The sequence below is a fragment of the Liolophura sinensis genome, chromosome 7, assembly GCF_032854445.1.
Source record: "Liolophura sinensis isolate JHLJ2023 chromosome 7, CUHK_Ljap_v2, whole genome shotgun sequence".
Taxonomy (NCBI): Eukaryota; Metazoa; Mollusca; class Polyplacophora; order Chitonida; family Chitonidae; genus Liolophura; species Liolophura sinensis.
This window is the reverse complement of record NC_088301.1, coordinates 14,848,046-14,862,883: the sequence shown is the minus strand read 5'-3', so window position 1 is coordinate 14,862,883 and position 14,838 is coordinate 14,848,046. Positions and strand designations below refer to the sequence as shown.

Here is a 14,838-nt window from a genome sequence, read left to right as displayed (position 1 = left end):
GTCAGTACCATCATCATGTTGGACCGCGTGAAAACAGGGGATAAGGTAGGTAGTGTGTCAAATTGACCAGATACGCAGATCATGGGAGACGGGGGAACACAAGGCTGTGCAAATGCAAATAATGGAAAAAACAGAGGATTGGGTGAGTCGTCTGTCACATTGACCTTTTGTTCTGTTAATGGAAAACTTCCCAAAACAGGGGATAAGGTAGGTAGTCCTGTCACATTGACCGCTTGTTCAGTTAATGGAATATCCCATAACAGGGGACAAGGTAGGAAGTCTGTCTCACTGACCACTTGTGCCCATAACGGTATGCCCCGAGTTGCTGCCAGTTGCTCCTAGTTGCTTCCAGTTGCCAAAAACCCAGTTGTCCCAGTCACAAGGTCGACATAGGCTCGGCTTAACTCGTCTCACTCAAACTGTTTTTTAAAATAAAGGAGCGGTGGAAATCTGTGCTTCAAGAAGGAGGCACATTACACGTACATGCACTCCAAGGACTCCTCCGTCGTCATATGACTGAAAAATTGTTCAGTACGACGTTAAACCCCTAAAGTAAGTATAGTGTTACATTGAAAGTTGTGCAGATAATGGAAAACTTAAAACAGAGGAATAAGGTAGGTAATGTGTCACATTGAAAGTTGTGCAGATAAAGGAAACCCAAAACAGGGAATAAGGTAGGTAATGTGTCACAATGAAAGTTGTGCACATTATTGATAGCTCGCAAAACAGGAGATAAGTAGGTAATTTGTCACAATGAAAGTTGTCCAGGCGATAGACCCCAACAGAGGGGATGAGGTGCATACATATAGGTAGTCTGTCACATTGACCACAAAGTGGTGCATACAATGCTGAGAATATTCTGAGTGTGTGACTATCGAGAATTACAAGGCAGCGAAAAAATGCGCGCGGCAAAACTGTTATTTGCTTTATTATACATTCAGTAACAGTTCAGTCTGTCGAACACCCGAGCTGAACCCTAATATCAGGATATTTCAGATTGCTTAGCCTCCAATGTTTCTAGTACCATGATGGCAATAAGCGCTATTTGGAATTAGTTCGAGATCAGTTGGCTTTCCCAAATTTGGCACACGTAAAACTGTCTCTGTATTTCATATTTTATGCGCGAGTGAGAAAGTACTCACTACAAATACCCAAGTTTCTTCCACCCCTAAAACCTTTCCCCTGATACAAGTGTACATTGGTGTAAAACTCCTGGCCCCAGGATCACGAAGCGATGTTGGACTTAATTCAAAATTTTAACTAATTAAATTTGATATGTTCCTTTCCATTAATTTAGCTGATATTTGTTTTAAAATAACTTACCCATAATTTACGTTGTCAAGCAATGGTTTGTCCTTGGTACGTAGGAAATAAAAATTTTAAAGTGATTTGAACATTTGACTTAAATCTAGGATCGCTTAATATAATCTACAGATTACATCATGAAATAAAAAGTCAAATATACAATACATAAATTTATTATGCTTTATTTTCTTGCACACAGAATGTTGGGGTGTATTGGACAGATAAGAAGGAAACCTTTAACCCGTTCGAGGTGGAGGTGACAGATGTTGACCAGAGAGTGGAATTCTCCACTTGGACTTATGAACTGAGCCACAAAGACAAGGTAAAGCCCTGCTATACTTTTGAGTATGTCAAACAAAGGCAATTATTTCTGAGTAGATTAATTCAGAGATGAAAAGAAAAATGTCTGTTATCTTAGTGATATATTAGTTGCTATTTTTCATGACTGAAAGTTCATGTTCTGGATCTGGGCATCGAAATTTATATTCCAACATCACCACCACCCTCCCTCCCCTAAATAAAATGGTGGTTTCGGGTAAACAACCTTAAAACCAGTTCCAAAAGAACCCTCAACAATCCAGGTCTTTGTCCATGTACTAAGTCCGACATTTGGAAGGGTTCATGAAAAGAGAAGCATATAACGGTTTTCAATAGTAATGGAAAGACCCAAAGATCCAGATCTTCAACCATGCCAGTTTATCGGTTGTTGATAGTCAATATATATCTCGGTTGCGCTTTTACAGCTAGTGTTCAAGCGCGAACTGAACGTCTCCGTTGAACTAAGTGCACGATCTTCACGTATGTACTGTACTGTACTGTGCAAAATTTGAAAGAATCAGTTAATACGCGTGCGACATTTTTAAAAAGCAAAAAAATCAAGAAACAAAACGGGGCCTCCATGGACGTGGTAGTTATCGCACCAGCAAGGCGCATTGATCCAGAAGCCTCTCTCCAATTCAGTCGCTGTGGGTTCAAGTCCAGCCCATCCTGGCTTCATATCTGGAGGTACCTGGGAAGGTCTGCCAACATTCAGCGGTTGTTCGTGGGTTTCCTCCCACCATCATATTGTAAAATATTCTTAAGTACGGCGCAAAACGCCAATCAAATAAATAAATCAAACAAAACAAAAGCGCTGGCGGTTCCCATCTAACTGTAATAACACCTTTATTTAAAGAAAGAAGAATGCCCCATGTCTTGTCACAAGCAGCGACGCATACACATAACTCGCCCAAGAACAGGAAGAATACTAACTTTTAACAACAGCTTGAACACACTTCACCAACACAAATGCGCGTTGCAGCTGAAAATAAAGATTAGAAATTGATCATCCCCATGCAAAAAATTTTGTCGATTTTTACTTTCGGTCACAGGGCAAATTTGGGCTAGACATTATGGACTGATCACATCAGAATAAAAAGTGAACCCTTTATAAGAATGTCTCATAATGTAACCAAGAAAATTAGTTCATAACAACATATATAAAACATGACCAATCACCACAACTTTTAAACCAGTGGGATGTTATAACCCTATACAAAATAGAATTCTATAGTTTTGAAACAGCAACGCTCTGGTTAAATTCAAAATCGATTCTTTTCTTTGTCGAGCGCTTTTAAATCTTTTTGTCCTAGTTTTTTAAAAATACGTGTAAAATCTAAAGCATATGTCTTCGTGTCCAATATATAGCGAAACTAGGACTATCAGCCTATAGTGTAGCAGCTGTTGGACGTTGGACGAAATGGACGATCAGGGTCAATAATCGCATGGCCCATTCCCAAAAGGACACAAACACAAACCACCAAAGAACTAAGAAAGTATATATAATATACCAAAATAGGACGCAATCATGCAAAGAAAAGCAGTCAGCAGTTTCCAACGATCATGGAAAGGCGAAAGGAATTTCGCTAGCAAAGAGGCCACTCAAAACACAAGAACCTAGCGCTAGATCACGCCAGATGTGGATTAAATCTCATTCACTGACAGGGATTTTCCCGAAATGTCATTCTTCATTTGTTTATTTATATGATTGGTGTTTTACGCCGTACCCAAGAATATTTCACTTATACGACGCCGGCCAGCATTATGGTGGTAGGAAAACGGACAAAGCCCAGGGGAAACCCACGATAAAGAATAGTACAGATATAAGTCCCATCAGTGGTGTCATGTTAGTACAGGAATAACTGAGTTTATAATTCATTATAATTTATGTTATTATGTTCATAATAAAAATAATGCATGAGACACGGATAGAGACTCAGCCCAGGCTGATCTTCCGTGAGACTCTCGGAGGGAAAGGAAGTAATACAGAATGTTGATAAATCTAAGCTATGTTTGTAATCTAAGCTAAGTAGGGTAATATATTATGCATTTCACACGGCAAGTTATTCAAATGATAAACTATTCACACGGGCATGAGAACACTATTTAAAAGGGCAAAATGGTAAAATGACGTACCTATATAAGTGGTATGCATGACAAATTACAGGTGACTGGCATGACTGAAGCAGTGAGCATAGGATAGTGGGAGGAGGCCATTACTGACTCCTCCCTGCACTCACAGCATAAAGAAACCTGCGTTGTACATCACAAGAGGGAAACTGTATTTTACACATCTTAAATGCAGAGTCTTCCTGAGCGTTCTACATTATCCTGATGAATACTGTAAATTTTATTTATGATCGAATTTGATGAATATTTCCAGAAAGCACCTCAGCCCATCAAACAATTCCGCTGCCCATTTTTCACGAGTGAACCAACACTGGAGACTATACCAACGCTTTTGACTGTACTGCAGAGTGTTGAAATGTGGCGAGATAAGGCTGGCGACGGACCTGTACTGGTTCATTGCAGGTTAGCTATGCACTACTCATATATGATGTGTGTCAAAAGAGCTCTTCTATGGCAGACAACCGCCCGCTGCCATTGTACTTTCTCTTGCATGTGAAATTATACATTCTCACTCCAGAGAAATATAGCGGGTTTTTGTTTTTTATAAGGCAAAGACGCCTCAGGATTTTTGCTCATATAGTATTAAAATGTAAATAGTGCTTAGTATTTGCTGAAAACGAGGTCTCCATATATAAAATGTAATAAAGCCAAAATCAGATTTTGAAATAATAAGCTTAGGTAAACAAAATAACCGTATGTAGACAGAAGTAGTTTATGCTCTGAGACATTGGGCCGTCTGCATACGGCTGTCCTGGTTACCTATGTAATCGTGATGAAGCCTCATAATGACTCAGTTTGCACTCTTACGTACGATAGCCCGAGTCTGCAGCTTGTTGACTTTAGTATTTGGGCCAAACCTTTTCATATTTACAACGGGCAATAACGAGTTCAGACAATTCGCTGTACACCTATCACACTGTCGTCGCTGCTCTGGTTTGACTGTCTGCTGTACGCCTATCATACTGTCGTCGCTGCTCTGGTTTTATTATATGCAGTACGTCTACCACACTTTCGTCGCTGCTCTGGTTTTACTCTCTATGCTGTAGGTTTATCACACTGTCATCGTTGCTCTGGTTTACTCTCTATGCTGCAGGTCTTTAATTATGTTTATCTCATTTTTGATATTCGCTTAATTGGGAATGTAAATTATGTTCTTTAAGGGTGACCTGTTTGTGGCATTCGAAGTTTTTTAATATTTTTAGTGTTTACAACGATTCATAGGTTTTACTATTACAAAATTATCGTTAAGAACAAAGACTGTAACATATTTCTAAAAGTGAATTAGCGCAGACATAGAAACAAATTAGACAAAACTGACAAAATATGAAGGGCCACCCTATTTGTGAGCCAACATACCTGGTGAAAAGATGAGAAATTAGCAGTAAATGAATGTTACCTGTATAATATAAATTATACGATCATAATGTGAGTGCGCATTACTTGCTTTTAAGATTGATGATGAAGAAATACAGACCTACGTGTATGATTAAAATAATATATGCCCTGATTGTACCCATGCAGGGATGGCGTGACAAAGAGTGGGTTGTTCTGCGTGGTTTGGACCGTGCTAGAAAGACTGAAGGTTGACCAGAACGTCAATATCCTACAGACTATAAAGCAGATGAGGAACAACAGACCGGAGATTATAACAGATGTGGTATGATTACTTATAACATTATTAAACAGATGACTATATCAGTGTCATTTTTGTATAAAGCATATGAGTGATAGTCTTCCTTTTAATGATGTACTAATGCTGATGCCATTGCTAAACGTGGACCTCCAAATCGACCACAGTACTTCTAATTATAAAATAAAAATAACACAAATATAACTATGCCCTTACGCGTATAAATCTATTTCAATGCTCAGGGACTTTTAGAGAAAGAAAAGGATCATACGTCGACTTATTAATGTCTTCATAATGAATATAGTATAGATGCGTGTAGAATTTGAGTGTCAGAAAATCAGAAGCATATGTGTTTCGAACCTCACGCTTGTCATTAACCATCTGTTTTCTTTGGATTTTACCCTATTTTAGGGTCATCTTACTTACCATTTGCCATCTGTCTTTTTTCTACCCTATTTATGGTCAGCTTGCTTACAATTTATCATATGTCTCTTTCATCCTTTACCCATTTTTAGGGTCAGCTTAACTTCATCCACCAGGTCGTCATGGGATATCTGGACAACTTCCAAACCTACGCTAATTTCAGACCAATGACAACAGTTTCGGAGGCGATGTAAAATAAGTTCAGCAAAGATTCCACTAATAGTTTCTACGCTATGACTGGATTAATCAAAACTGTTTCTTATTTCCATTTGCCAAACATGCTGTGGCCTCAGTGTTGTATATTTGTGTAACTTTATGCCATAACTGATGAGCTTTTATGTCAATGGTTTGTCACTGTTGATTCTGTTGGTGTTGATTAAAACTGTGTTGTGTTGGGTGTGCTGCTCACTTTGTTGTTGTTGTAAAGGTAGGGGTTTAGGACGTGAAGTTTGTGTTGTAACTGTTGTGAAAATGCGTTCAAATCATGACTACTGTGTGCTTATTGCTGTAAATATGCTTTGTTCCTGTAATGGTCATTCAGATGATTGAGTTTTTGATTTAATAATGCGGTTTCTAGGTCATGATGATAGTGCTATGTTTGGTGTAAATTTACGCTTTTTAGATCATGATGATTGTTTTATTGATTTAGTAATACGCTTTTTAGGTCGTGATCATAGTGTTTTGATTGGTGTAAGTTTTGGTTTTCAGATCATGATCATAGTGCGGTGATTGGTGTAAATTTACGTTTTTAGGTCGTGATGATTGTGCTGTTGATAAAGTCATGATAATAGCTATATTATTTGTGTCAATTTACGGTTTATAGGTCATTATTTATGTTTATATTGCTATGAAATTTTCGGGTTTTGGTTATTTTTGTTTTCCTCATAAATGTGCGATTTTGAATGTTTTATTGATTTGAAACTCTGATTAAATAACAAATTAGTTATGCCGTCATTACCGTAAATGTATTGTTTAGGTTTAAAGGAGAAGAAAACATAACAATGATGTCAAAATTTGATGAAAGATCAAATTAACAAACTTAACAGCAAATATGGTCTTTAATAATTTTTTTATTTTTTATTTTGCAGGCGAAAAGGGTGTTACAAAACTTTTTTGTACGGTGGGTATTTGGGACCACCTTTTAGTATTTATCATCGTTACATAATATTGTTCTAAATAAGGATGTGATGCCTGTCTAATAAATTTATTTGAAAGTGAATTTGTAGTTTATATCCACACATATGTCTTTAATCTGAATGATGATAATATTTATGAATATATAAAAATGAAATATGATCAAACTCCAGGTTGAACACATTTTTTAACTGAAAAGATCAAATTCTAGGGCAAATATATTTATTACACATGTGTTACATCCTCATTTAAAGAATTATCACACAAAAACTATATATACCACAAGGTGGTCCAAAATTCCCCCATACAAAATTATTTTCAATTGTTTTTTTCTCTTTAAATAAAAATTTAAACAAAAATATTGAAGACCACATTTTTAACTAACCTTTCGCACTCTTTCATCTGAACTTGATGTAATTTTGATGTTTTCTCCACCTTTAAGCTCAGTGTGTTGCTATTGGTAAACTTTTGCTTTTTTATGTTATAAACGCTTACTTCTCCAAAGATGTTCATTGTAATTGCTTTATTCACATTGCAATATATTTTTGACACTTAAATTTATTTACAAGAACTTAGCGTGGGCAGGTCAGGCAGCAACCTGCGGGTGGCCATAGATTTCCCGCGGGACTCTGCCCGGTTTCCTCCCATCATAATACTGTCTGTTGTCCTGTAAGTGAATATTGTAAAACACCAATCAAATAATTAAATAAATATTAACGAGAACAAACCTAGTAAATCCATTTTAAATATACAGGTTAGTAAACACTTATTTACCTGTTAGAAATATGCAATCTTCCTCGTAGGATTTTTAGAGCTGTTAAAAAAACAAACTGGCGCATTTGTTTGAAAAACTCCTAGCATTTTGGACATCTTGCATATCTGTGTTTTGTGTGACGATTTTATATTATTATAATTGGAGTGGTCAACTTTTTCTAACATAGATGGGTTTTTCGAAATGTAGCTGTAGCTGAATTAGTCAAGCTGGATGAGATGTTATTGATATATAGGTGAGGTGTTTTTGGTCCTGCCGATTTTTTTAGTGTTGTAATGTCACATTGTATAGAGCATGTTGTGTCTGCTGTTATTGCGGTAAAGACATGGTTTTAGGTTCTGCTGGATCCGTTGGTATTGGAGTAAAGACACGGTTTTAGCATGCACGCCAGAAGGAAAAAACTTTTGAGAACATTATTTCAGCAACCTCTTACTCACGGGTAGAAAGGTATTACTACATTCGGTGTCGTGATTAGAGTTGGAAGAACTTCCTGTGACGCCAGAGTTCCTAAACTCTGAGAGTATGGTCCATAAAGCCCATCTTTGAATTCAAACCCTTGAACGCCTTTGATTGGAGTAAACCTTTGACTCTCTTCACAAAAATTTAAAAAATCAATGAAAGTATATTTATGCATAGTGTTAAATGGCCTATTTAGCGATGCCCACTTCGATTTTAGGGATCTTCTCCTTTAACCAAACAGTATATTTGTTTCTAGCTATTATAAAGGTTTATTTTGTCCTGTAAGAGATAGTTGCTAATCTCTAAATTTACCTTGTGACATATTTTTGATATTTACATTTTAAGAACAAATCTAATAAATCCGGCTAAAATTGGACTTTTTATTGACACAATAAAAACTGGTCTGTTTTTTTTCTTAACTTTGTTAGCCGTTTTGATTGACCCACATTTGATTTCTATTTTTAAATATCAGTCTGTACATTTAACTGTACGTTTGGTGTCTAATATTCCATCTTTTAGTCGCCTGAGGCTACACAGTATTCGCATTAAAGATATTATTCTTCATTAATATGTTTAGTGATGTGTTGATTTTAGTGACAAAAATGCAATTATCGTTATTTGAGTGTTGTCAAGGTTACAATATAATAACTGCATTTTTTATTATTGAACGTGAAATCATAGTTACCGAAACAACAAAAAACGCTGTGAATCACAATTGTTAAACAAAAATAAATTTCAACAAAATCACGTTATATTAGATGTACCCTGACCCCATTCTCACAAATTCGCAACAAGAAAAACAGTATCATTCTGTAACATGAGAACGTGTAATGGGAAAGATCCGAACTTGACGACCGACAGCAAAGGTCGCGGCAGGTTCACTTATTCTTTCGCTGGTTCGCGGCCTGACTCATACGGCTTATATATTAAGTGTATTTTTATACATTACCACATAGAATTGGACTTCCTGGCTCAATGTCCCAGCAATGGCAAATGATGTGAAGGATCCACGCCGGCTATAGCTGGTTCGGCAGATGGCTGTACATCGAAATGTGTGTCCGGTGCTTACATGGCGTACAGCTGTGGTTTAGGCCATGCAGTCTGCCTTTCTACGCATGACCCTGAACGTACGTGTATATTTATTTGATTTGTGTTTTACGTCGCTCTCCAGAATATTTTATTTATACGATGGCGAATAGCATTATGGCGAGAGGAAACCGGGCGCAGCCCGTCGAAACCTACGGCCATACACAGGTTGCTGGAAACCTTCCCACGTACGTCGGGAGAGGACGCTAACATGAGCTCGGCGTGAAATAGTAGCGACCACATTGGTGAAAGGCTCCTGGGTCATTTAGTTACGCTTTAATCGCAACCGTTCATAGAATCATCATGTTTATATCACAATCATGAACCATAATACTGTCCATAGTCGGAGTACGTATTCATATCCTGGCCTCGGACTATAAGCGGACTTCGATACAACTGCGCTGACACTAGCAGAGATTCTGAAAGCTCTGTCCATAACTATTTGCCAACAAGAGTGCTATAGATATCACAAAATTTTATGAAATAAGAGTTTGAAGGCGATGGTGAAGTATCCTTGGCACACTAGTTATGCAGGACCTTTTGGTATTCTACTGTTCAAATACGGATAATTTACAATATCAATATTGGAATAATTACTTTTGCCCTTTTCTCTTATAAGTCACCATCAGGACGTGAGAAGAGCGGTACAGATATCCTCATACAGATATAGGCCCGGATAAGATTCTCGTAGAAACTTTCTGTTGTTTTCTTCAAATCCAACGATGTGTAGATATTTTTCGCTGCTCGACGACATTGATTTATTCCTAAAACAACATAAATATACATCCTGATTAGAGAAAAGGATCGAGCTATGAAAACATTAATTTTGTGTAGAAATTTCCTCATACAGTCCTATTGGTATGAAAACAGCTATTGGTCTGCCAAAAACAGGAGCGCCGTTGGTAACCACTAGCAGACTGGAATGTATCTGCACTGTTGATAAATGGTGTCACATACTTTCACACTGATATTATTTAGGCAATTTTCCATTAAGAATAGAGAGCAATGTGACATGCCACGAGTCATTCTCACTTAAGCTAACCACTGACTCTTGTAGGACTTCTATCCGCGGTAGTCACGTTTTGGTAAATGAAATCTATGGCACGCTGTGATAAATACGTGCATAGTATATTAAGATCGTTTGCAATGTTGGTGTGTAGCCCGACCGATAAAGGTTAGTAAAAGTCTGTGTAAATCACAGCTGATGTATAAAAAAAATACCAGCGACAATATCTTGAATTTTAGAAAGATTATCAAGATACCTCAGGACTTACCGCACGCAAGCAGATCGTAAGTGGTAAGTCCGAATCTCACTCCTTATGCGTATGCTATGATTTCATGCCACTGGGGTTTGATATGTATACCTAACAAGACTCTGTGGTCTCTTCCGATGTTTGTTCAATTCGACCCACACTTAAACACCACAGTCTTTGTTTTAGTAAACTGTTCTTGAGTTCAGTCACAGTCCTACTGTGTGCAAGGTATGGAAATACAACAGTTCTCCGACTATTTTACCAATAGTTTCTCGTAAATATGCGTGAAAATGCATTAAAGCGTCAACACACATAGATTAGTTAATGTGTTGAGCACAGTACCATTCTGACTGTTTTATTCCATAGTACCTCTGCGCTTTTATACTATTTGTGATTGTGCGAGACCGGCACTGCTAAATATGTTGGCATGTTCATTTAATTTAGCTTTTATTCAGTTCCATTTACGGTTACAAAATAAGATATGTAAATTTCCTTGAAAAGTGAAACTGTGGATCGATAAAAAGACTTCTGATACACCGTAAAACACGATTCGGAAAGAACACAATCTTTAGAACCATACCTCCTGATATATGTGCTGAAGAGAATGTTGAGAGAATCCAAAGGTTGGTCTCCCTGTTTTTTATGTATATACCCTCACCAGATTTCACCACCAGTTCTGGATCGCTCAAGTGTCATGCTTTAGATATGTTATGTTATTTCTTCTGCAAGAACCTCAAACAGAGCAGGTGTTTAGCGATCCAGTGTTCTCATGCCCAAAACCTTGGCATACAAGCAACCCTCTTGTGCACTGATGGACGTTCCAGACAAGGTACACACAGATGACAAGGCATTCACACCGTACATCCTGTCAATAAATCGTTAATACGTGCCATAAAGTGCCTTAATATCACAGGAAAAAGAAAATCATTCTACTTTTTCGCACAACTGTTCAGCTGATACCCACACGATTTATTGAATAGATCAAAATATCACAGAGGACACAAACCATATCGTTAGGAAAGTTTTGTATGCAAGTAAAGGTCGTAAACCTTGGACTTACTTCGGTAAGTCGTCTCACTTGAGCAGTATTAGATAACTGAGCGGTGGAAATCCGTTCTGCAACAAGGAGGCACATGACACAGACTTGCATTCTAAGGACACCTTAGTCGTCATATGACTGACAAATTGTTAAGTGCGACGTTTAACTCTAAACACTCATTTACTCCATTTTATGGCCGGGATTAAAGCTTGGCTGTGACTGTGAGTTTGGCAGCAGCAGTGAGCCACGCGCCACTCTGCTGACTTAAAGTGTACACTTATCACTGGTATCAGCTTCTAAGTGACTAAGCACGTTTACTCGTCACGTGGCGCATAACTGGCACGAGACCAAGCAAACCTGTCAAGACTACTCTTGGGCACAAAAGTCTTCAGAAGTATTGTCGTTCTCATCGATAGCAGGTCAAGATGTGTTTACCAAGAGAAATTTCCCTTTCCCTCTCTCTATTCGATTTATTGAGCCGTTCTTGATTTTTTTTTTTTTTGATTGGTGTTTTACGCCGTACTCAAGAATATTTCACTTATACGACGGCGGCCAGCATTATGGTGGGTGGAAACCGGGCACAGCCCGGGGGAAACCCACGACCATCCGCAGGTTGCTGCCAGACCTTCCCACTTACGGCCGGCGAGGAAGCCAGCATGAGCTGGACTTGAACTCACGAGTCGTTCTTGAGGAATACATTTTGAGTAAATATCTTTAAATCAGCACTAAAGGATGGAGTACAAAAGATAGCGGACGAGGTGTCTTGCCTTTAAACACACAGCTGTTTGCTGTGTCATCCATATTACTAACAAAAACAAATACCCGCAATGAAACATGCTTTACACTTAAAAGGAATGCAATCGTTAACACACAATCTTTTTCAACTTCCCCTGTCTTTGTAACCTTCCTTAAAACATCATTTAAGTAAATGTTTATATTCCCATTTGATTATTGTTAAAACACCTCGGCTATTTATCAATATAAAGCATCATGCTGGAAACAAATTATGTTTTTGTTTTTCCCGCAGCGAGTGTTCTGTGGGTGATTGAAGAGAGAATCAATATATATACAATTTGTTTGATGAATTAGACTATTAAATTATTTATTTATTTCTTTGATTGGTGTTTAACTCCGTACTCAAGAATATTTCACTCATACGACAGTGGCCAGCATTATGGTGGGAGGAAACCTGGCAGAGCGACAAAATCACCAATAAGCCAGACGAAATCACAATATCTCAACAGGCACATCAGCAAGGACATCTATTAGAATACAGGTATACACAAAACCTTACCAAGGTAATAGACAAATATCGTGAAGGTCTAAACGTCCACCAACCTGTCTGAGGATTTGAAAAGAAGCACACACAGAGCAATTAAAACACGTCACCAGCTGCTTTCTCACGAATTTTTCCAGCAACCTACATCTGATACTCTACGGTGATATTACTTAGTTTCCAGATAGCGGTATTTAGATCTACGTAATAAATTTGAAAGATGTAATCTTGTGATGGAAAGAAGACTTTGGATCTATTCGTCGAAACATTGGTATACCAGCCGTCAACGAAGATGGACGTTCCAAATCAATAATCGCAAAACCAATATGCCTGCTCTGAATGACCTCCCTGATTACCCGACAGCGCTTATGACGTAACGCGAAACTAGATTTTGATCCGTAAAAAAACGAGAAGTGGAACCTCGCCTATTTAATAATGCAGCATGTAGATTATGTTACCACATATTTCTAGCCAACAAAATGTAAGGAAAAAAAGATGACATCAGCCTTTGGGAGTCGCAAATGTCGAAATATCTGGAATGAAATCCATGTATTTCAGCTTTAAGAGTTCCGCATAGTTGGCGTAGGTATTTTATTAGGGCCAGGGGAGATCTTAAAATTACCTACAAATATTAACAAACTACCTAAAGTTTTCATGGGCTTTCCAACTAGGTTTACAAAATCTGTATTAAAGCTGGGTGTTCAGATAGTTTATGCATCTTAAACTCCAAAACCTGTCATCAGACATAATTCTGAAGTACCACCTAACCAAAGTTTACTCCTAAAAACGCACCTTTTAATCGGGAGAGTTACCTAAAGGGAGGTAATTGGGAGAGGCCATATTCCCAAAACGACCATTATCGCAAACTGCCAAAGAACTAAGTAAGTTATTCATATAAAGTACAAAAATACGGCGGAATCCCCGAAAGAGACGCAGTCAACAGTTTTCAATGATGATGGAAAGAGGCATGGCAAGTTCAAGTCGAACGAGTGAAATCAGCATTCAAACCGTGTACTATAGTATTGCGGTATATATGTTGTTTATAGTAATATATGTATCTCAATTGCGGTTTGATTGCGACTATTCATACATGGAGACTTTTGCAATGGGTCCATTCCGCCAAAGGTAATTATCTTCAGCTAGTATTTATATGTCTCTATTCAAAGTGGTATAAAATATCGTTTGACAGTTGATGTTAATGTTTGTTTTTCCGTTTTATTAGAAAGCAGCCTTTGGATGCCGAGGGTAATGTTGTGAATACTTCTCCCAATGACTTGCCTTTAACTTGACATTGAGATTGATATTTTAAACCCCAAAAAGTATTATACCGTCGTTGTTTTTACGTTTTTTTGCGTTAATACAAATTAAATTTTTATTGGAAGATGTTTTATTCTTAACACAAATGGTAGTGATGTGGATATCTGTATAGTTTTGCCCATACTGATATTTCATTGCGCATACTGGAAACCGAAAGTGGCATATATATAACCATTAAGTGCGGAATGGATGTGGAAAGCAAACATATATTTTGTGGCAAGAAACTGCATTTACTCCTTAACAACTGTATTTCAGAAAGGGCTACAGTGACAAATATTGCATTTTATGTGGTCGATGGAAATCAGTAGAACCAAACTACACATGAGTATTTTAGTAATGGACTCTATTAGCACAAAGAAACCAACATTTGTGTATTTCAATTTGATTGGTCAAAAGACGGAAATTAGCTATTGACCACCTTCATACCTGTTTCCGAACGACAGGTAAATGTCGGCCTCTGCAACGAGTAGTGAGATCGATCAGGATCAATAGTGGAGTATTAGAGTGCGGGGATAGTAACTGGGCTGGTGAAACGATGAAGAGAGACAGTTGGCTGATTGCTGGCGGATAGATTTACCGTGTTTCAACAGACTAATACAAACTGCCTTTCTCCTAAAGCTCTGTCAGCCTTTGTCATTCGTCTGTACCCACAGGCTACTACCCATTTAACGGGAAGGGACATTTATAATTGCACTG

General features: G+C 37.8%; 1 protein-coding gene across 1 annotated transcript; it reads left to right on the top strand.

Annotated features, from left to right (window-relative positions):
* Nucleotides 1–8,694, top strand: LOC135471527 (receptor-type tyrosine-protein phosphatase C-like). The gene is made up of 5 exons (XM_064750793.1): nt 1–45; nt 1,505–1,627; nt 4,007–4,155; nt 5,275–5,410; nt 5,899–8,694. The coding sequence occupies exons 1-5, from the start codon at nt 16–18 to the stop codon at nt 5,998–6,000; spliced, it is 540 nt and encodes a 179-aa protein (XP_064606863.1). The 5' UTR covers nt 1–15; the 3' UTR covers nt 6,001–8,694.
* Nucleotides 8,695–14,838: the final 6,144 nt, after the last annotated feature.

Excerpts from the sequence above, each read along its gene's own strand:
- LOC135471527 (XM_064750793.1), top strand. The coding sequence starts at position 16 with ATGTTGGACCGCGTGAAAACAGGGGATAAG. Across the intron at positions 46-1,504 it reads GCGTGAAAACAGGGGATAAG|AATGTTGGGGTGTATTGGAC; the intron begins GTAGGTAGTGTG and ends TCTTGCACACAG. Across the intron at positions 4,156-5,274 it reads CCTGTACTGGTTCATTGCAG|GGATGGCGTGACAAAGAGTG; the intron begins GTTAGCTATGCA and ends GTACCCATGCAG.